Here is a 21,418-nt window from a genome sequence, read left to right on the forward strand (position 1 = left end):
ATGGGGAAATGGTAATGTTCCTACTGGACAATGGGGCTTCATCTCAGTCCGAGGACAGGACAATGTCAAAGGACAAAGGACCTCAGTCTGGACAATGCCCAATGTACTCGGCCATTAAGAACAGGTAAACCCAAGCCTTTATTTAAACAGGATGTGAACTCAATGAGTTCCAATGATTTGTTTATTTAGCTGAATTGACATTGAACTACTAAAGAGCCATTTATTCATTTATGTTGCCACATCTTACCTAGGAAGCATCCCATAGTTTCAGGCCAAATTCATAGTTCAGTTTCTTTCCAAACAAGCATCAGCCAGTCTAACACCACACCTATTGAAAGTGGGTGTTTCCATCACTTCCATGAACAAAAAACTTATCAACTGTTCAGTTGTCAATGTCAAAAACTGTTTTCAAAGGTGGCATATCACAAAACTATAATTGCCCTGTTGAATTAGAGATGCTCAATTGCCCATACATGTAATTGTGATGGGCTGGCAACCGGAATGGGTGCGTGGAAATGAATCGTTAAATTGCTAAAAATATTTATTTTGGTCTGACCTGCTCCCAGATTGATCACGTATAGACTGCTGTGTCTTGTAGGCATTTTACAGTAATCAAGCTCCTGCGGTTGAAAGGATTCACTGTGAACCTACTGCCAGTGAGAATTGCCATGGAAATGATCCAGTAAGCAGTAATTCAGTCAATTCTTTTGTTTTTTTCACTAATACAGTGGTTTTAAAAAGTCTACACGCCCTTGATAAAATTGCAGGTTTTTGTAATGTAAAAAATGAAATCAAGATGAATCATATCGGAACCTGTTCCACCTTAATTGTAAAATTGCAAACTATATATCAAAGTGAATAACAATAACAATCATTTAAAATGTAAAAATGAAAAGCAAAAAATGTACAATAACCAGGTTGCATAAGGGTACACACCCCTAAACTAACACTTAGTTGAAGCACCTCTAAATTTGACCACAGCATGCAGTCTTTGTGGGTAAGAGTCAATCGGTTTTGCACATCTTGACTTGCGATGCCGTTCTTCCTTGCAAATGCATTTTAACTAATTGGTTTGAGCGTCACCTGTGCATAGCCCTCTTCAGGCCACAGATTTTCAATGGGATTTAGATCTGAACTCAGGCTGGGCCATTCAAAAACCTTGATCTTGTTTGGGTAAAGCCATTCCTTTGTTGATTTGGAGGTCAGGTCATTGTCATGCTGAAAGCTGAAATTCTTCTTAAGTGTTTTAACAGAAGCCTTAAGCTTTGGGCCAAAATTGACTGGTATTTGGAGCTATTCCACCCTGATTAAAGCCTCGGTTCCAGCTGAAGAAAATGAGCCCCAAAGCATGATGCTGCCACCTCCATGCTTTGCTGAGGGTATGGTGTCATTTTGGTGATGTGCTGTGTGTATTTTGCACCAAACACATATTTTGGTGTAATGGCCAAAAGGTTTGATTTCGCATCATAACATTATTCCACATTGTGAGGTTTTGGGAGATTTCATGTATTTCTTGCTCATTTTAGCCAGGCTTGATGTTTGTTTTGGCTATGAAAGGTTGCCATCCCTCATAGCCCAGACATATGAAGAATTGGGAAGGTGGTTGTCCCATGTAAGGAGCAACCGGTACTTGCCAGAAGTAAGGGTTTTAAGGGTTAATCGGTGGCTTGAATCGATGGCGGGTGTATGCAAATTCATATTTAACTTAAGTCTGAATACGATTGGTTGATTTTGAACACTGCCACAATCCCCGTTATAAAATGGTGTTCACACTCACGCAACCTGGTTATTGCACATTTTTAACTTTTCATTTAAATGATTCTTATTGTTATTCACTTAAATATATGGGTTGCAATTTTACATTTATTCATCTATATTTCATTTTTACGTGACTGCAATTTTACCAAGGGTGCGTAGACCTTTTAGATCCACTGTGTATGTATATAAGAAACGATAAGCATTTTTTCTTAGATATATTATTGTACATATCTAAGAGCCACAAATGGTTTTGTTTCAACTGTCACTCTACAGAGCAGTACAGAAGAGAGATTATGCACTACTGCATGCCTGGTTTCTGTCAGGGGTGGACATGGACACCACTGACTACAGTAAGCGGACAGCAATGCAGGAGGCTGATCGCTTAGGTGATAACACCATGATCTCCAAGCTATTGGAGTATGGAGCCACGCCACTGGTAAGAATAACTTTCTTATTGAATAATATTAGAAGTGCACATTAAAAGTTATCTGCATACTAATATGTATAGTACAAATAAAAAAGCTGTTTAATATTTTTTCTCTGATAATTATTCTTTTTTTCTTTTGTGATTATTAATGCAGACCCTTGGCAGTATGTTCTGTATATGTTAGTTTGAGCAATAAAAAAATATATATACATAATGTGTGTATATATATATATTTATATATACATAAAAGGGCATCTAGTTATATCTATGTAAAAAAACATTAAGCCCAAACACTGCCGATTTACAATATGTATAAAACAAAGTTGTGGGGAAAGAATCTCTCACGACAGGTCACTAATGGTGGATTCACACGCTACGCGGCAGTCGCATCTGTCCAGTTCATTTTCAAAGGGAAACATGTTCCCCGGTGTAGGCGTGGCCTAAATGGGCTCTGTCTCTGTACTAAATCATGCGTCGACACAAATAACAGCACGAGATGATATAGAAACCACCCCGTCCCCTCGACACGTGTGCCATGATCATGACGGCGTGCGTTTCACACCGACTTACCTCCTCTGTTTCAAACCTGATGGAAGGAGATATGGAACGCTTAAAGATCGCGGTTGGTCAATGAGAGATTTTCTAACACGACAGCATTAGTAAAGATAGCCTGGAACATTTCCAATTGGCTGACACAGCTGTTAATCAATTGGAGTTACGTCCGGCAAGGATTGTCCATTGGCCACACCACTGAATTACAGTAACATGAGCACTGAGTTTGAAGACAGATTTACGTAAAATTACATCAACTACACTGTTTGCTGCTAGTTGTAGATTCATAAGCACATTGTTTTTATTCAGTTGTGTAACTTAAGCGGAAGGCCCTTCATTTTGTCCTGTAGACGTGGTCAAATCCTTCATTTTGAGCTACAGTTAATGAGTTCTTCCAATCTCCAGCTGTCCCTGTAACACAGTTATGTTCAAATGAATGTTAAAGATGAACTTTTAGATCAAAGTCTAATGTGACAACAGGAATGGATACTGCATTAATAATGACTGGGTTCATATCAATATTTTATCCTGAAGACCAAGTTCAGATTTTTTTATAGATTATGCCTTCACTTGCAATGGATGATAATTCCATGTTTAACCTAACCTTAAGTAATGCCATTAAAACAGCGACGTCTGCTGACGGACACCATGCTGCGTTGTCTCGGGAACATGCCAGCTGAAGATAATGAGGAAATTACATTTGCCAAGTGCATTCCAAACATCTCCATAATTTCACGCAAATGCCCTGTTCACTTCAAAGTCTAAACTCCAAGGGCTCTGCCCTTCGAAGGTAGTAGGGCATAGGAATGATGACTATTTGGAATTTTCCCCTCGACAGCTCGTGACGGTTCGGTACGAATACGCGTACCGTTACACCCTTAATTCAAGCATATATAGTTTAGCAACACATTGAAGTTTGATCAGAAACTGCTCACACATTCTCACCTTGATCATGTCTTCGTAAGTCAGGAACAAGATGTATCTGTCTTTGTTTGAGATCCATCCTCTGATGTGGTCGAACCAACATCCACCAGGCACTAAGAACCAAACAGAGCATTTTTTCAAGCCCAAGGACACACAAATGCATTTAATAGCAAACATGTTATCAAGACAGCTCGATTGGTTAAAATATATACAGTATATATATAATCTGTTTGTGTTCAATTTAAGAAAGAAAGTTATGAGGATGTGTAAATTATGAAAGCAATTTAGATTTTTGTGTGAACTATTTCTTAACTCATACATACTTTTCCTTTCTCTTGCAGTCCTCTGTACCCGTGTAGATAGGAGGAGAAGAGTCTCGCTGCAATCACTTCTGCAGACTCTCGGCCCTATAAACATGCAAATAGTTCTGTTCTTTTTTCTTTTTATGTTCTTTTTTCTTTTTATGTTCTTTTTTCTTTTTATGTTCTTTTTTCTTTTTATGTTCTTTTTTCTTTTTATGTTCCTTTTCTTTTCGTGTTCTTTTTTCATATACTAAATAAGATTTGTTTTTATTAGCTTTATACTGTATATGTGTTTGAATAAACTTTATAAACTAACATGCGATATCATTTTGTTTTGCATTCTCATCACCGTTTTAGACTTCATAGTTTTATTGCTCACTGTCAATACAGCAGGAGTCATTATGCACGTAAAAAAAGACTTTGTAAGTAATAATCTTATCAGACTTCGGCAAGGTAATGACAAATCATCAAAGACATGTCATCATCCCTTATTTCGAAATCCCTCAAACTGTTCTTCCGATTCTTTGGAAATGAATGTCTTTCACAGGTAACACCATTCCTTTGTGTGTGAAGAGTTTTTCACCGAGCACCTTGTATTCTTGTCAAGCTATTTCTGAGTTCTGACTAAACTAGATTCACAGAAAATGGGTTTGTATCGTATTCTTGATAATGTCTAAAGTTGGGAGTTAATAGATCAACATGAATCCTTTCTCATGATCAATATAAAACCAGGCAAATATGCAAGACGTGTAAAAGTGCTTTTTATTGCTATAAATATGGAAGGCCATTATATTATACAGATTAATATTTTTAATTACTCTAAACTGTATATGCAGAGAAAAGCTCAAATTTGTAGCTTACATTCATAAGCAAAATGCATTATTATTCAGCTGTGTAACTCAATGATGTCCCAGATGAAAATTGTAAAAGCGCTATATAAATAAAGTTGAGTTGAGTTGAGATGAAGTTAAGTGGAAGACCCTTCAATTTCTCCTGGTAGACGCGGTCAAATCCTTCATTCTGAGCTACAGTCAATGAGTTCTTCCAATCTCCAGCTGTCCCTGTAACACATGTTAAGAAGGTTACGTTAACACAACATATAACACATTTACACTTAAATGACACTTAAAGACGAACTTGTTAATATACCAAGTACTTTTGTTATCTCTTCATTTATTCCATTAACTGAAAAACACCTGTTGTAGCGTTTATGTCTTGTGCATTTAAAAGGATTAACAATGTCATTTAAAGGTCCAGTGTGTAGTTTGTGGAGGATCTATTGACAGAAAGGCAATATAATATACATAACTATGTCTTCAGAGATGTACAAAGACCTTACATAATGAAGCGTTATGGTTTTATTATCTTAGAATGAGCTTCTATCTAAATACACCACAGATCCCCTTACATGGAATTCGTCGTGTTGTTTCTACAGTAGCCCTAAACAGACAAACTGCGACAGAGCCCTCCTATAGGCTACGTCATCTCATTCGGCAAAGAATCAAAAACGTGAGGACATCTTAGTCCTGTGTCATCCGCCGTAGTGCTTAGAAAAGGAGGCAACCTCACCACTAGATGCCGCTAAAAAAACATCACTGTATTCAGATCAGCCAAATAACATATTTGCCTTGAGTAAAAACAGATCATTTGTATATTGCAGCGACATCAAAAACATTTTATGGCATTTCTCTTTTGCCGGGTTTGTCCTGCCTTCTCAGAGCAGTTTTTTATTTCATTTCTTTTATCGTTTACGTCGACTACGTATCAACGTCAAATATAAAAACCCATAGATATAAATAACTAGATGCTGCACTATCTGTTTCTATGGGCCGTAGTTTTCCCGCCATATTGGAACTGACAGTCCCTTCTCGAAATCGGTCCTCTTTCGGACCCTTACTGGTAGCTAGTTTAAATGCCTGATCAAAACGTTGTTATTATGATCATTTTGTGAAGAAAAAGGTGGACACGTTGAGAGGCTACAGGTTGGTTGAACATAAACCTGCTATGTTTTCATTTGCTCTGACTCGGTTTCAGTTTTAAAGAGTTTGAGATCTTTTAACTCTATAGCCGCCAAGACATACATTCAAGAATCGTTCAAAATGGTGACATGATCAGTTTTAGATGGGTTCCAGCACACATAGGAGTAAAGGGAAATGAGGTTGTGGATAAAATAGCAAAGCAAGCTTTACAAAGAGAAACAATAGATATGCGAGTTCCATTAAGCAAATCAGAAATAAAGGTTTTAATTTGGAATAAAGCAAAAGAAGAATAGCAAGAAAAGTGTAATAATGAAAAGAGAGGTAGATTTCTTTACATCTTAATTAACAAAGTAAACCAAAAGATAAGATATATCTGTATCTCAAGAAGAGAAGAGGTAATATATAATAGAATAATGTCAGGGCATTACAGTTTAAAGAGTACACTTAAAATAATAGGGAAACATCCAAACGGATTATGTGAATAATGTTATGTTGAGGAAACAATAACACATGTGATTCTTGAGTGCAGAAATCATGAACAAGAAAGGAAAATATGATACAAGAAATGAGGAAAAGTGGAATTCATAAAGTACATTTTAAAGTTTTAATAAAATGGTCAAGTGAGGTAAATAATAAAGCTTTCTTTGGTTTTATTAGGGAGACAGACTGGGTTGATAAACAGAATATAGAACTCCGTTCCACACTCCGGAGCAGGAGGTGGCAGTAACGCGCCTATTACGTTGCTTGCCAGCCGCGGTAAAAACGAAGAAGAAGAAGAGGCTACAGGTTACCTAGGCAACAACCGCGTGACCTATAAACATTCACAAGCTTCTGTACTTCGTAAATTCGCAGCAGGTTAGCAGTCATTCCTGACACAACAGTTTGCATCCTGTATTGTAGATACGTTTCTTCTGGTTTTAAGATTTGTTCCATCTGGTAGGTTAAGCTGTTTGTTTTATAGCCAAGTTTACCTCACCAGAACACACATAACATAAACCGCCTTGAAGGTTTCTGTTTACCATGCAGGCTAACGTTATATTACGATGGTAAATTGTTCGTGCAGTGTGAGGTGCTGTGTTCATCCAAAAGTATTGAAGTTTAATATATTTCTAAAGCACATTTAAAACTAGATAGTACATTTTCTAAAGAAACTGTGAGTGATGCTTTCGTGTCAAACCGCGGAACTCGGCACAAGGGTGATGACACTTTAAGTACTAATGAATCTAACCAACCCCCATGACTCTAAGATGTTCTGATACAGAGATATAGGTCTTGCTAAACGGTTGCTAGGCTAATGTGTTTGCTTGCTATGGGCGTGGCTTGGCGTCTGCCAACTGATGATGCTTCAAGCCACAAGTGAAACAAACCAACTCCGATGTCTCTACGATGTTCCTATGCATAGATATAGGTTTTGCTAAACGGTTGCTAGGCTAACCTGTTTGGTTGCTATGGGCGTGGCTTGGCATCTGCACTTGATAAACTCCAACCTATGAGTAAAATGATCCAACCCGCGTGAAGTGGGAGTCCCACATAGACTCCATTGTAAAGAAGGCCCAGCAGAGGTTATACTTCCTCCGTCAATTGAGGAAGTTGAACCTACCACAGGAGCTACTGACCCAGTTCTACTCAGTGGTCATCCAATCTGTTCTGTGCACTTCAATTACTGTTTGGTATGGCTCGGCCACCAAATCAGACCTACGAAGACTACAACGGACAGTTCGTAGTGCTGAGAAGATTATTGGTGCTCCTCTGCCCACACTTCAGGACCTGTACGATTCCAGAGTGAAAAACAGGGCAAGAAAAATCATCATTGACTCCACACACCCAGCACACAAACTCTTTGATCTGCTGCCCTCTGGCCGGCGCTTTAGAGCACCAAACACCAGGACTTCCAGACACAGAAGCAGCTTCTTCCCCCAGGCAATCTCCCTCCTAAACAGATAACTGCTCCTTAAGAGCAATATTCCACTTCCACTACTCCTATAGTGTGCACTACTGTGCCTTATTATCTACATTTTATGTATACATGTATATAACACTACCTCTACTTACTAAATTATCCATTTGCACAAGTGTACATACAATCTGTTAATATGTATATTCTACTATATACTACCCTGTACAATGTCTCTTATATGTTATTACCCCCCATTTTCTGCAAAATAGTCTTTATTTTATATATGCACATTTAGAATCTTTTAGACTGTAAATCTTATTATATTGCATTGTCATTGTGTCTGTACTAGAAGCTTCCAACACCAAAGAAAATTCCTTGTGTGTGCAAGCACACTTGGCAATAAAGCTCTTCTGATTCTGATCAGGGGTGGACATGGACAATAAAGACTATAATTGTCGCACAGTCATGCATGAGGCTGTTCGCCTCCAAGATAACACCATGATCTCCAAGCTATTGGAGTATGGAGCCACGCCACTGGTAAGAATAACTTTCTTATTGAACAATGTAACAAATGGAAAATATTTGTAGAATGTAAAACAAAGAACTGTAAAATTTTGACCTTGTCTTCAATGCTTTATGACCAAAGAATACATGCTGTGTAGCAAAATATTGTTTGTGTCTGATGAAGATGTTCAGTGCTTCCCTTTCTCTCGCAGGCGAGTAATGTGACTTCATAATGCTATCGGACAGCTCCTTTGAAATGACTCGTGTGGATGAGGACCAGGGAGGATGTGCGGGTGTTGCTCTGCGCATGGTTCTTCTGTTGATGCTTGTTTTTTACATTTCTGCTCTCTCTGGTTGCTTGTTTAAATAAAGAGAAGTTGTGTTCAGTTTTTTGTAAAACATATATATACTGTATACATATATTAAGCCCTTATTTTTGAAAAAATAAAAAATTAAGTAATAAATAACCTTATAGCCCATTGTATTTCTTTAAGGGTGGTTTACGAAAACTTTAACATTGATTTGATCCATTTCTAATTCTATATTACTTCTCTACTTTACAGATCATTCGTGCTTAAAATAATAAAAAAAGGACAATTTTTCAAATTATTATAAAATAATAGTATTTCATTTTAAGAAATGGAATGTTGTCATTGTTTTGAGTTTATAGAAATAAATGAAAAACTAAGTCTACTGGAGTTTCCTAGTCCTACTACACACCTTTTTTTGACATAAATTACTGCTATTCCTACTATCACATTCATGTGATTTAATCTAAAAATGAATCTAAGAAATGTGTACAGAAACTTACCTGCATGTTCTGTGCCCCTAAAACAGATGACTTGGTTTGAACCTATTTCAATTCTCCATGTAAAACTGTGACCAGGCTTGAGAAACAGACTCCAACTCCCTAAAGGATCATAAATCCTAAAAGACACATCTGGCTCTAACACAGAACAGCCCAGAGTTTAACCATGCAGTGATTGTATGGTTGTCTGTGCAGCATGTTCGCATATCTTAGTTAACATGCTATTCTATTTATTACGGTCTAAATGAGTGTACGCCACCAAGCTACTGTTATATGCATGAGCCATGTCTGGTTGGTCGAGGTGGCGGTGTCGCAACAATCTTTAGAGACTTTCTTACTGTAACTCAGAGAACAGAGCATGAATTTAAATAATTGGAAGTGCTTGCGTTGAACATAATTGTTCCAAACGAAAGTAAAAAAAAATGCTTTCTTTTACGTTGGCTACAGTGTATAGACCCCCTGGTCCCTACACTGATTTTCTGAAAGAGTTCGCGGACTTCTTATCGAACCTATTGGTAAACGTTGATAAACTACTAATTGTCGGAGATTTTAATATCCACGTAGATAGTGCTAACGATGCATTAGTGGCGTTTACAGAGCTACTACACTCTTTTGGAGTAACACAACACATCAATGGACCCATTAATCGATTTAATCATACACTAGACTTGATTATATCTCAAGGAGCCGATCTAACCAATATAGATATTATACCTCAAAGCGACGATGTCACCGATCACTATCTTATTTCAGTCAGGACCTTTCCAGTCAAGAAAAACCCAAGTCAAAATTTGAAGATAAGTATCTTTTATTGGCAGATTTGCTAAATTCACATTTGGCGGTATGGCTCTGTTCTAAATTCCCCGTCCTTCTCATGAGCTCCAGGAAAAGTAAGACAGGGAAGCAGCAGCATCTGGGGTGACTCTCCCGGTTTAGCCGGGAGAGCAGCTCAACCCCCCCCAAAAAAACCATGCCAGGCAATCCTCTCTGGCTCTTCCTGCCGAATTGAAGAGCCAGCAGAGGAACCAAATGAGCGGTTCAGAGTACGACTGTCTCTGAAACTGGAATTACTGCAGTTCTATGTTATTGCCTTCCCATGACCATTGCTTGATCGTATGGATAAAAGCATCTGCCGAATGAATAAATTTGAATGCAAGTTACTGCAAATGTTGACTGATTTTGTGAAAGCATGAAAAGTTTAGCAATATTAATCAAAAAAAAAAAAGAAGAAAAAATTTTTAGTAAACAGGCCCGATATAGCAGAGCTGTAAATATTTATTTCAAGCCACAAATCAAAGAGCTGCACTAATAGCTTTTTGAGCCTCAAGGATGGCTCGAGCATCAGGTCGAAGGTAGCGTGCGTAAGCCGCTGAGGACCATCGTCCCATGGCCTTCAAAGTGGAAACAGGTGTGGATGAAGCTGCTGCTGTTGCGGCACCGATGCGTATCGAATGTGCAGTACAACGATCTGGAGGAAGCCCACAATTTTGGCACAGCAGACGAAGATGGGAGGCAAACCAGCGCCTGGACACGGGCTTTCCTTCCTCTGTGGCAAATAATGGGTCTTTCGGACCAGCGTGTGTACTTCTTTTCAAATAGACCAACATGGAAGACAGAGGACAAAAAGCAGTGTTAGATTCAGAGATGAACACAACAGTTCCTTCCTGATTTCTATCTGGTTTTGAATGCTTTAGAAATAAGGTGATATGGTGAGCATAAATTGATAAATCTGAAATTGTTAGGTCACGTGATAGATTAAAAGAACCTGTCAGTGTGGTAAACTCGCCACCTCTAAGAAAACCGTAGAAAGCCGTGAGCAAAACCGATTCCAGCAATAGATCAGAATAAGGCCCTAGCACCCTTCTCTCAACCGTGAAATTAATTTTCATAAGAGTGAGAGTGAAAAAGGGAGACGCTTATCATTGCCTTGAGGTTTTTCTCTTTTGAGACCATTGAGCAGAAGACGAATAGATGATTTTTTTAATAGAGCAAGCTGACGCAGTTTACAGCTCGAAAATTAACGACAAAACAACAACACATGTGTTCGTCAACACATTGTATCATCCACGTAAGCTACACACCAAAAACGGCCATGAGAAAGCGTTTTTATAAAAGCACATGCAAAACGATAAGCATTTTAGTCTATTATGTGAATAACATAAACAGTTGTACATCTAAACGGGGCATTTGACCATTCAATTGTATTACCTTGACGAAATAATCAAAAAAAGAGCTGAAAAACAGACAACAACACTATTCCATTTGCTTGTTCGTAGTTCAAAAGGCCACGCCCACCGCAGAACAAACTATGCTTATTCCCACTAACCCCGCCCACTGCAACAGTTTTTCACGGAAACTGAATATTACACAACAACGGCCGCTGGTATGACGTCATCCTCCTGCTCAGGATCCAAGGGCTGCAGCACCTTAGCCGATGTGAAGTGCGATGTCGACGGACCGTAGAAACGGGGATTTGCCGGATGACGGATTCCAGAGCCTGGATGCTGGTGTTCATGTCGGAGAGTGAAGACTTAATACTGGACAATGCTGACAACACTGGGTCGTTGCTTTGGACCGTAGCGTGGCTTGTTCGGGCTGAACCGGCAGCACCTGCTGCCCGTTTAGGTGTAGCCTCGGCCGGAGTGTAAACAGGTTCAGAGTTTCTCCTCTTTTGGGTGTTTTTCTTGCTGGAGAAGGGAGGAGGTGGGAGTAATTCTGTCGAAGACACGTCATCGTTCTCACAGATTAAAATAAACAAATCCTCGTGAGTAGCTCCTTTCGGAACCGGAACATTGGCCCTAAACAAGATCTCCAATATCTTCGGCAGTGGCCAGTCATTAATGCTGGGAAGACTGGAGGATTTACTTGCCAAGCGAGAGCTCCGACGGACAGGTACATTGCTCTCCCCTTGGGCGGCTTCCTCTGCCTGGTTGAGATGCTGTGGTTGACTGAAACGATATTTAAAGGGGGCGCCCAATTAAGTGAACGTATCAGATCAGATGATGGGCTGGGTTAAGGTTATGATCAGCTGACGACAGCTGATAGCCGAGCTTGACTACAAGGCCTACCTGAACTAACGCCGATGCTTCATAACATGTACACTGCGCACCACAGAAATCAGCCGTTTAACTCGTTATCGACAGAACAATTACCTCGACTACTAAAGATAGTTTCGCAAAGAGCTTGCCAGATCTGACTCCTTTAATAACCATATGTCAGGGCTGGACTGAAAACACACAGATACAATAGCGGGTGACAAGGTCATTTATTAGTTCAGAACACACAGGTGAGATAATGTGAAAGTTCGTAAGAGGTAGGATCCTTCCGGAGCCCTGGAGGGTAGCGGCTAACTGCGAGGCCAACCGGGGAAACCCTGGTGTACGGCAGCATCAGCCGAAGTGGTGGGGAAGGTGTCCTTAGAGTCACACAGTAGGCAGGATCAGAGGTTGGAGAGTTCCTATATAGATGGGGAGGAAACGACTGGTAGGCAGATGATCCAGTGGTAGCCGAGGCGTGGATGGCGCTGGAGAACCGGGAAAATAATCCCCGCAAAAACTAACCAAAAAGGGGAAAAACAGCTAGGCAAACGAGTGTCGCCTGGGCAAAAAATAAAGACACATCAGGTTACTCTAACTGAAAAGAGCGATCTCTTCAGGGAGAAAATCCAAAACAATAATCCACACAAAATACGTCCTTCCACACGACAAGACAAGGCAGGACAAAAAAAACAAGATCAAGATCGAACTAACTTTAAGCAAGACAAGACTATAGACTAGAGATGGGTACTGAATGACTACCGTCAACGATCGCACAAGGGACAGTGAGAAGTGGCAGTGACTTTAAAGGGGTGAGGTTGATAGACACCCGGTGATAACACTAAGGCTAATGAGGAGAGAATCAGTAGATGTAATGTAATGACAACTGTCGTTTCCACCATAAATTTAATCAAAAGCAGAGGGGTAAACAGCCGGCAGTTCAATTGAGTTACTGAGTGATCTTGAGTCCGAGTACGGAGATCTGGTTTACCATTGTGAGGTGCGATGGCTGAGTCGCGCAGATATGCTCGAACGGTTTTAGAAATTGAGGGAAGAAGTAAAACAATTGATGGAGATTAAGGGAAAACCTGTTGTGGAACTCAGTGATGACAAGTGGCTGTGTGATTTGGCCTTTATGGTGGATATAACCAAGCACCTGTCAGAGCTGAACATCAAGCTCCAAGGTCCGAACCAACTTCTCAGCTCTCTGCTTTCACATGTGAAATCATTTGAGGCGAAATTAAAGCTGTAGCAATCGCAAATGGAAAAGAGTAACACTGTGCATTTTCCTACTCTACAAGAACAAAAGCCTGCTATGACAACTGAGTATGCTGGTGAGCGTGCAAAACTGCTTCAGGCATTTGGCGAGAGGTTTCAGGACATGAAAAGTAAACAAAATGAACTGAAGATATTTGCTGCACCGTTTAATAGAGAGCCATCTGAAGTACCTGACAACACGAAATAATTTAGTTGCAAAGCAATGATGAGCTCAAAGCAAAGTACAACAACCTCCCACTGCTTGAGTTCTATAAACTGTATGTACGTTCTGAGGATTTTCCCATCCTGAGGAGACATGCACTGAAGTTTGCATCTCTTACAGTCATCTACAGATGGTGTGTGTGCCTTTACAGCAGCGCATGGATCAACGCATTCAAAGACTCAGGAGTCTGTCCGTTCTATCCATCTATCGCCCCAACAGATTTGAGATTGATGAATTAGACTGGGATGTTGTTGCAGTCTTGAACATGAACAGGGATCAGTTTGGACCCAAAGGCCCTCTTGAGCTGAACTCAGAGAGACTGATCAAGGAGGCTTCACTTGGTGAAAAGAACTTTTACAAAATTCTCAGAAACGAACATATTCATCCTGACGTTTGTGATGCACTGGGACACACGGCTCTGATCGCAGCCACTGTATGATTCATAATCTCATGTAAAAAGATCTCATTTGTAACACTGTTTACCAGCAGAGGGCAGCATTGCTATGTAGTTCTAAAATTTGTGTTAGACCAAATAAAACTGCAGATTTGAAGGGATAGTTCACGATACATACAAATTCTGTCATCATTTATTTTTCCACGTGCCATTAAAAACAAAAGAAGATATTGGTCACTAACATTCTTCAAAACTTTGTGTTCTGCACAAGAAAGAAAGCCATACAGGTTTGGAATGACATGAGGGTGAATAAACGATGCAATAATTTGTATTTTTGGGTTATTCCTTTTAAATTGAATCATAACAAACACACAACAATACAACTTGCATGTTTGCATTATTGATGATAAACATGCCAATGTGGTTTGTGATATTTTGAACACCGCAGGATGATTGCCATGGTGACATTATCCACCTGCTGTTGGACAGCGAAGACTTGAGGCTTGATGCAGCGCCGCAAGAGTCTGCAGCCGCCTGACAACAGCAATGCATTCTGTTAGACAATTTGTCCGACTTTGATCGGCGCTGCAGCCGCCTTAAGATCACATGTGCCATTAAAGTACCGCGAGAGCAAAACGAGACCAACTGCAGTCAGGCGCTGCAGTTGCTCAAAATCGGCTGCGAAAGCCTTGATGACGACACACTTTCTCATTGGATCCGCAAAAACAACAGTTTCCAGATTCATGTTTGCTGATTCTATATAGGGAATGATTCAGAGCTGTATGTCCAAGACGAAGTCAAGTGATAACTGTATCCACACTTCTACTACCAAATATCCCTCTTTCACCTCCCACTTGATTCCGATGTCTTCCTCTACTCTCTGCAATCCAACGATCTTGCCATTTCCCTTTCATTTTGATTTTGGCCTTATAGCTTCATCTTTACATTACTGTATTTCATATACGGTTTAAGGTTTAAGGATCTCTCCTCTTGTTACCTTACTGTAGGATGTTACATATACTGACATGTATTGTGAATCGTTGAATGTTAGGGGATATGAACTCAATGTAGCAATTTGAACTCATGCTCCTTTTCAACACTGATTTGTAGGCTAACGTTCAAGAAACTGTCACATGGAAATGTCACGTCTGGCATTGCACAAGAGCTTTTAGAATGTGTCTACATTAACAGTCTGTTTGTCTGTTAGTACATAACATCTCCTAAACACCTCCAGTTTCTTCGAGGGTGCTGCTATGCAATCTAATGCCATTGCTTTGAAATGATAATGAAAATATGTGATTACATATCACAATGTACAAATTTTGATATATTCTTTTTATTCTGATTCTACACTCTGACACAAATATAATGAAGTAATGGTTTTCTGTGTGGGTTTGTAAATTTTCAAAGAAAGTGTTTTAATAAATTGTACATTTGAGAAATTGTTCACAGACTATGATTTCATAGGTAAATAGAATAGTATGTTAACTAAGATATGCGAACATGCTGCACAGACAACCATACAATCACTGCATGGTTAAACTCTGGGCTGTTCTGTGTTAGAGCCAGATGTGTCTTTTAGGATTTATGATCCTTTAGGGAGTTGGAGTCTGTTTCTCAAGCCTGGTCACAGTTTTACATGGAGAATTGAAATAGGTTCAAACCAAGACATCTGTTTTAGGGGCACAGAACATGCAGGTAAGTTTCTGTACACATTTCTTAGATTCATTTTTAGATTAAATCACATGAATGTGATAGTAGGAATAGCAGTAATTTATGTCAAAAAAAGGTGTGTAGTAGGACTAGGAAACTCCAGTAGACTTAGTTTTTCATTTATTTCTATAAACTCAAAACAATGACAACATTCCATTTCTTAAAATGAAATACTATTATTTTATAATAATTTGAAAAATTGTCCTTTTTTTATTATTTTAAGCACGAATGATCTGTAAAGTAGAGAAGTAATATAGAATTAGAAATGGATCAAATCAATGTTAAAGTTTTCGTAAACCACCCTTAAAGAAATACAATGGGCTATAAGGTTATTTATTACTTAATTTTTTATTTTTTCAAAAATAAGGGCTTAATATATGTATACAGTATATATATGTTTTACAAAAAACTGAACACAACTTCTCTTTATTTAAACAAGCAACCAGAGAGAGCAGAAATGTAAAAAACAAGCATCAACAGAAGAACCATGCGCAGAGCAACACCCGCACATCCTCCCTGGTCCTCATCCACACGAGTCATTTCAAAGGAGCTGTCCGATAGCATTATGAAGTCACATTACTCGCCTGCGAGAGAAAGGGAAGCACTGAACATCTTCATCAGACACAAACAATATTTTGCTACACAGCATGTATTCTTTGGTCATAAAGCATTGAAGACAAGGTCAAAATTTTACAGTTCTTTGTTTTACATTCTACAAATATTTTCCATTTGTTACATTGTTCAATAAGAAAGTTATTCTTACCAGTGGCGTGGCTCCATACTCCAATAGCTTGGAGATCATGGTGTTATCTTGGAGGCGAACAGCCTCATGCATGACTGTGCGACCATTATAGTCTTTATTGTCCATGTCAACCCCTGACAGAAACCAGGCATGCAGTAGTGCATAATCTCTCTTCTGCACTGCTCTGTAGAGTGACAGTTGAAACAAAACCATTTGTGGCTCGTAGATATGTATGTATTTTAGGAAATTTGTGCAATTTGGGAAAAATACTTGTTGTTTCTTATACACATATATTAGTGAAAAAAAACAAAAGAATTGACTGAATTACTGCTTACTGGATCATTTCCATGGCAATTCTGACTGGGTGAAGGTTCACAGAGAATCCTTTCAACCGCAGGAGCTAGATAACTGTAAAATGCCTACAAGACACAGCAGTCTATACGTGATCAATCTGGGAGCATGTCATACTAAAAGAACTATTTTTAGCAATTGAACTATTTATTTCCATGCACCCATTCAGGTTGCCAGCCCATCACAATTACATGTATGGGCAATTGAGCATCTCTAATTCAACAGGGCAATTATAGTTTTGTGATATGCCACCTTTGAAAACAGTTTTTGACATTGACAACTGAACAGTTGATAAGTTTTTGTTCATGGAAGTGATGGAAACACCCACTTTCAATAGGTGTGGTGTTAGACTGGCTGATGCTTGTTTGGAAAGAAACTGAACTATTAATTTGGCCTGAAACTATGGGATGCTTCCCAGGTAAGATGTGGCAACATAAATGAATAAATGGCTCTTTAGTAGTTCAATGTCAATTCAGCTAAATAAACAAATCATTGGAACTCATTGAGTTCACATCCTGTTTAAATAAAGGCTTGGGTTTACCTGTTCTTAATGGCAGAGTACATTGGGCATTGTCCAGACTGAGGTCCTTTGTCCTTTGACATTGTCCTGTCCTCGGACTGAGATGAAGCCCCATTGTCCAGTAGGAACATTACCATTTCCTCATTTCCCACCTGACAGGCTGTATGGAGAGGGGTTTTTTTATCGTAGCCTCCAGAATTGACATCCATCTTCAAATGATTATCAAAAACGAAAAAGAAATGTCCAAATATAAATTTCACAGTTTGCTGTGTTGGTTACGGCATATTTTTACATTAAAAATGGTAACAGTTAGTTAGATTACTTGTTCTAGGAGGACTTGAAGAGAGATGAAATCGTTGTTTTCCACAGCACCAGAAGCAATCGAGGGAAGGGTCTTTACAAGCAATTCTTTCTTCTCCTGAGAAATAGATGTTATAATAAAAAATAACTGACGACCAAAGTGCAGATCTAACTCTCAAACATGTATTCACAAACTGTACCTAAAATGTGTAAAGCTGCTTCTAATTTTTTACATTTAATTGTACAGTGGAGTGGTTCTCAAACTGTGGTACGCGTATACCACTAGTGGTACTTGAAGAGACCCCTGGTGCAGATTAAGCTTCTTATGTATCTCTGAGCTTGAACCGCTGTTTAAAGCTGTTGTTATTGCTGTAAAGCGCTAATTCAACACGCGTCTGCATCTACTCGAGGTTAAATCAATGAAGCGTGCCTTGTGATTTAGTTTTGACGCACCGCATTGACGAGCTGCTGCAGTAAAGTGTATGTCTGTATGTCTGTTTGTTATATACAGCTGCTCTCTTGATGTTAAAGTATACGTATTGTAGCCAGTGGTGTGAGGTGTGGCCCCTTTAAGAGCAATTTGCCTTCGCTTCCTTTTTACCTTTTGTGGATGTGCGCATGCGGCAGATTTACGTGCGCTTCGACTGCACCCGCGTGCCATGGGACTCTGATGCTCCATTTCCTTTTGTTTGTGTTTTCTTACGTAATCTAAGTGTTTTGTTAAGTAACACGTTTCCCACGGAGGTTTTTCCATGTGCATGGGAGAATAAATCCGTTTTTGAGGGACACATTTGTGAGTTTTCCTGTTATTTGCAACTAAGTTACTTTAAGTTGGTGAGCTATCCCTTTTTCTCACAACGACGTGTTACAATATATTTATTTATCTTCTGTGTTCAATATTCTTTCCACATTGTCTGTCTTTATTTATAGGTTTGTAGTCTTTCTGCAAGTCCCACAAAGTTAATAAATCCCCCATAAAAGTCATTTACAGAGCCCTGTTTACTGTGCACTACAGAAACGTGTTTTGTGTTCACTATCACTGCTGATTAACTTTGAAAACAGCTGGTAAATAACAACGTGTTTGTATTATTAATAATACATTAGAATTGGAGGACGAGGTGTAAAGATAAAGATTCATAGCGCTACTATTAATTTAAGTGTTTATTCATGTGATTTTTCTACGGCGCTCATTAGGTGGGACTTGGAACAACTCATTTTATTAAAGGTGGTACTTGATCTGAAAAGTTTGAGAACCACTGGTATAGTGTATATAACAAATGTGCATGTAAAGCACAACTGACACAGCTCACAAATACTGTACAACTACACATACCGGCTGGGTTTTGCCATGAAGCCAGTTGAGTTCCATCACTTCTTCCAGAATATTCAGGAACTTCTCGTTGCGGAGCACCACTCTGTGGTCTGTCTCCTCTAAATCCGGTCTCTGCATGATAAAACTGTGACGTGGACAGAAAAGAAGCATACACTCAACAACAAAAAAGTGAATTAAAGATGTCTTCCCTTGAAATTCACTCCATAAACTTTTCAAGCCCGGGTGATCAGATCAGATGTCTAATTTTTTGTAGCCTTCACGTTTTCTTCAGCCGAGATCTATGACGCCCCCCAGTGGATAACTGCCATAATACACATTCACATGTCTGCAAGTTCAGCTCACATTTTTTGCATACGTTTTTAGGGATGGTTATAAAATTTACACCTAAAAAATATATATTGTAGTCATAAATTGTCCTGCGTTGTCACAAACACATTTTTGAACGTTTTCAGTAGTTTTGGATGAATACAGCCCCTCTTACTGCACGACCAATTTCCCATCGTAATGCAGCCTGCATCGTAAACGGAAAGCTTCAAGGCGGTTTACGTTCTGTGTGAGGTAAACTATTATCTACGATAACCTGCCAGATGAAACAATCATTAAATGTTGTGTCAGGAATGACTGCTAACCTGCTGCGAATTGAAGAAGAACAGAAGCTGTTGAATGTTTACAGATCGTGCGGTTGTTGCCTAGGTAACCTGCAGCCTCTCAACGTATCCGCCCTTTTCTTCACAACAAGATATCGCGATAACAACGTCTTTTCTTTTCGAGATTTACGGCGGTTGGCAACAGATATTTGGTGCGATCCCGCTACATACTGGTCTGGAGTGTGGAACGTTGATGGACAGTTAAACGGAGAGTTTAAGGTTGCTTCATCTGTTTAAAAACACATCTTAGTTATAACCCGATTGTAAAACAGATCCCAAATATTGTTATTGGAGGTATTCATATTATGGATAGAAAATGTAATAATTTTCATATTAGAAAGTGTCTCACCCAGAATTTTAGTTGTTGTCCAAATGCACTTGTGAAATGGAAGCACGTTTTCTTACATCTCTTCTATTGACAAAATATGGTCAGAGTGTAATAGTTTTTTATTGCCCAATAAGGTAAAGGAAATTCATTTTAAGGTATGGCATTGGTATTATCCATGTAATGCTTTCATTAATAAGTTAAATAAGAACATCTCTCTGTTCATTTTGTAACCTGATTTTTTTCTGCAGTTGTAATTTTCGCGAGATTTTTGTAAGCAGGTTTCTATGCTGATTTTTGATTTCATAAATTCATTGTAATAGATGATCCTTATTTTCTTGACTGTAACACTGGATCTTCTTGACAAAACACTGAAATTATTGATACTTCTTTGGGAAATTTCACCTGCATAAATCTAAGATAATATCTATAACACACTCTTTTAGTTATTTTTGCATTGATTTAAAGCTGAGTCACTTGCACTAAACACTAAAACAAGAAAGGTTTAAAAACCATCTCGTGTAATAAAAGAAATACTGGATAAATTGTGCTAACTTGTATTTTCTGGAAAATGTCCTATATGTGACCCTGGACAACAAAACCAGTCTTATAGGTCAATTTTTCGAAATTGAGATTTTTACATAATCTGAAAGCTGAATAAATAAACTTTAATAAATAAATAAACCTCACTAGTGGTGAGGTTGCAAATTGTAACCAACGGCTCACAGGGATGATGACGTCTTTGTGTTTACCTTCCCGAAATCTGGTAAATGTATTACTTACAAAGTCATTTTTTAATAATGACTTTTGCTGTAGTTGACAGTGAGCAATAAAACTATTAAGTATAAAACGGTGCTGAGAATACAAGACAAAATGATATCGCATGTTAGTTTATAAAGTTTATTCAAACACATATATAAAGCTAATGAAAACTAATCTTATTTAGTATATGTGACCCTGGATCACAAAACCAGTCTTAAGTAGCACGGGAACATTTTTAGTAAAAGACAAAAATACATTGTGTGGGTCAAAATGATTGATTTTTCTTTTATGCCAAAAATCTTTAGGATATTAAGTAAAGATCATGTTCCATGAAGATATTTTGTAAATTTCCTACCTTAAATATATAAAAACTTTATTTTTGTGAGTGGATGGTCTGCAATTTTCTTAATATTTTGATTTTTTTGCGCTCTCAGATTCCTGAGATTTAAACGGTTGTATCTCAGCCAGATCAGAGGTGGACGAAGTACACAACTTCCTTACTTGAGTGAAAGTACAGATACTACTGGTCAAATATTACTCCACTACAAGTAAAAGTTGTAAAGACAGATTCTTACTTGAGTAAAAGTACAGAAGTACGTGCTTCTAAAAGTACTCAAGTATTAAAAGTAAATTTCCTTTATGTCAGTTGTGCATTGTTTTATTGT

The 21,418-nt window shown here is 38.6% G+C and overlaps 3 protein-coding genes across 10 annotated transcripts in view; 1 reads left to right on the plus strand and 2 right to left on the minus strand.

The window, feature by feature from the left end:
- LOC130548623 (60 kDa lysophospholipase-like) lies at nucleotides 1-4,112 on the plus strand. The gene is made up of 4 exons (XM_057325517.1): nucleotides 1-124; nucleotides 599-682; nucleotides 2,032-2,194; nucleotides 4,003-4,112. The coding sequence occupies exons 1-4, from the start codon at nucleotides 9-11 to the stop codon at nucleotides 4,018-4,020; spliced, it is 381 nt and encodes a 126-aa protein (XP_057181500.1). The 5' UTR covers nucleotides 1-8; the 3' UTR covers nucleotides 4,021-4,112.
- Nucleotides 2,467-21,418, minus strand: part of LOC130548621 (amine sulfotransferase-like) — an 85,530-nt gene continuing 66,578 nt past the window's right edge. The window contains exons 1-4 of one of the 7 annotated variants that reach the window (XM_057325514.1): nucleotides 3,985-4,210; nucleotides 3,683-3,774; nucleotides 3,342-3,413; nucleotides 2,467-3,148 (exon numbers count right to left, since the gene is read on the minus strand). In XM_057325514.1, coding sequence (XP_057181497.1) covers nucleotides 3,119-3,148; nucleotides 3,342-3,413; nucleotides 3,683-3,774; nucleotides 3,985-4,210 — 420 coding nt within the window. In that variant the 3' untranslated portion in view covers nucleotides 2,467-3,118. Of the gene's footprint in view, nucleotides 3,149-3,341; nucleotides 3,414-3,682; nucleotides 3,775-3,984; nucleotides 4,211-4,955; nucleotides 5,025-21,418 lie in introns of those variants that run through there. The other 6 variants (XM_057325507.1, XM_057325511.1, XM_057325503.1 and 3 more) reach the window with 6 other exon arrangements.
- Nucleotides 17,293-19,760, minus strand: LOC130548622 (uncharacterized). 2 transcript variants are annotated; one of them, XM_057325516.1, is made up of 4 exons: nucleotides 19,649-19,732; nucleotides 19,020-19,143; nucleotides 17,709-17,804; nucleotides 17,293-17,595 (listed from the first exon to the last, which is right to left on the minus strand). In XM_057325516.1, the coding sequence occupies exons 2-4, from the start codon at nucleotides 19,134-19,136 to the stop codon at nucleotides 17,404-17,406; spliced, it is 405 nt and encodes a 134-aa protein (XP_057181499.1). In that variant the 5' UTR covers nucleotides 19,137-19,143; nucleotides 19,649-19,732; the 3' UTR covers nucleotides 17,293-17,403. The 2 variants fall into 2 exon arrangements, with proteins under 2 accessions (XP_057181499.1, XP_057181498.1); XM_057325515.1 differs by having other exon boundaries at nucleotides 19,020-19,760.

Source organism: Triplophysa rosa, linkage group LG25 (genome assembly GCF_024868665.1).
Source record: "Triplophysa rosa linkage group LG25, Trosa_1v2, whole genome shotgun sequence".
NCBI classification, from domain to species: Eukaryota; Metazoa; Chordata; class Actinopteri; order Cypriniformes; family Nemacheilidae; genus Triplophysa; species Triplophysa rosa.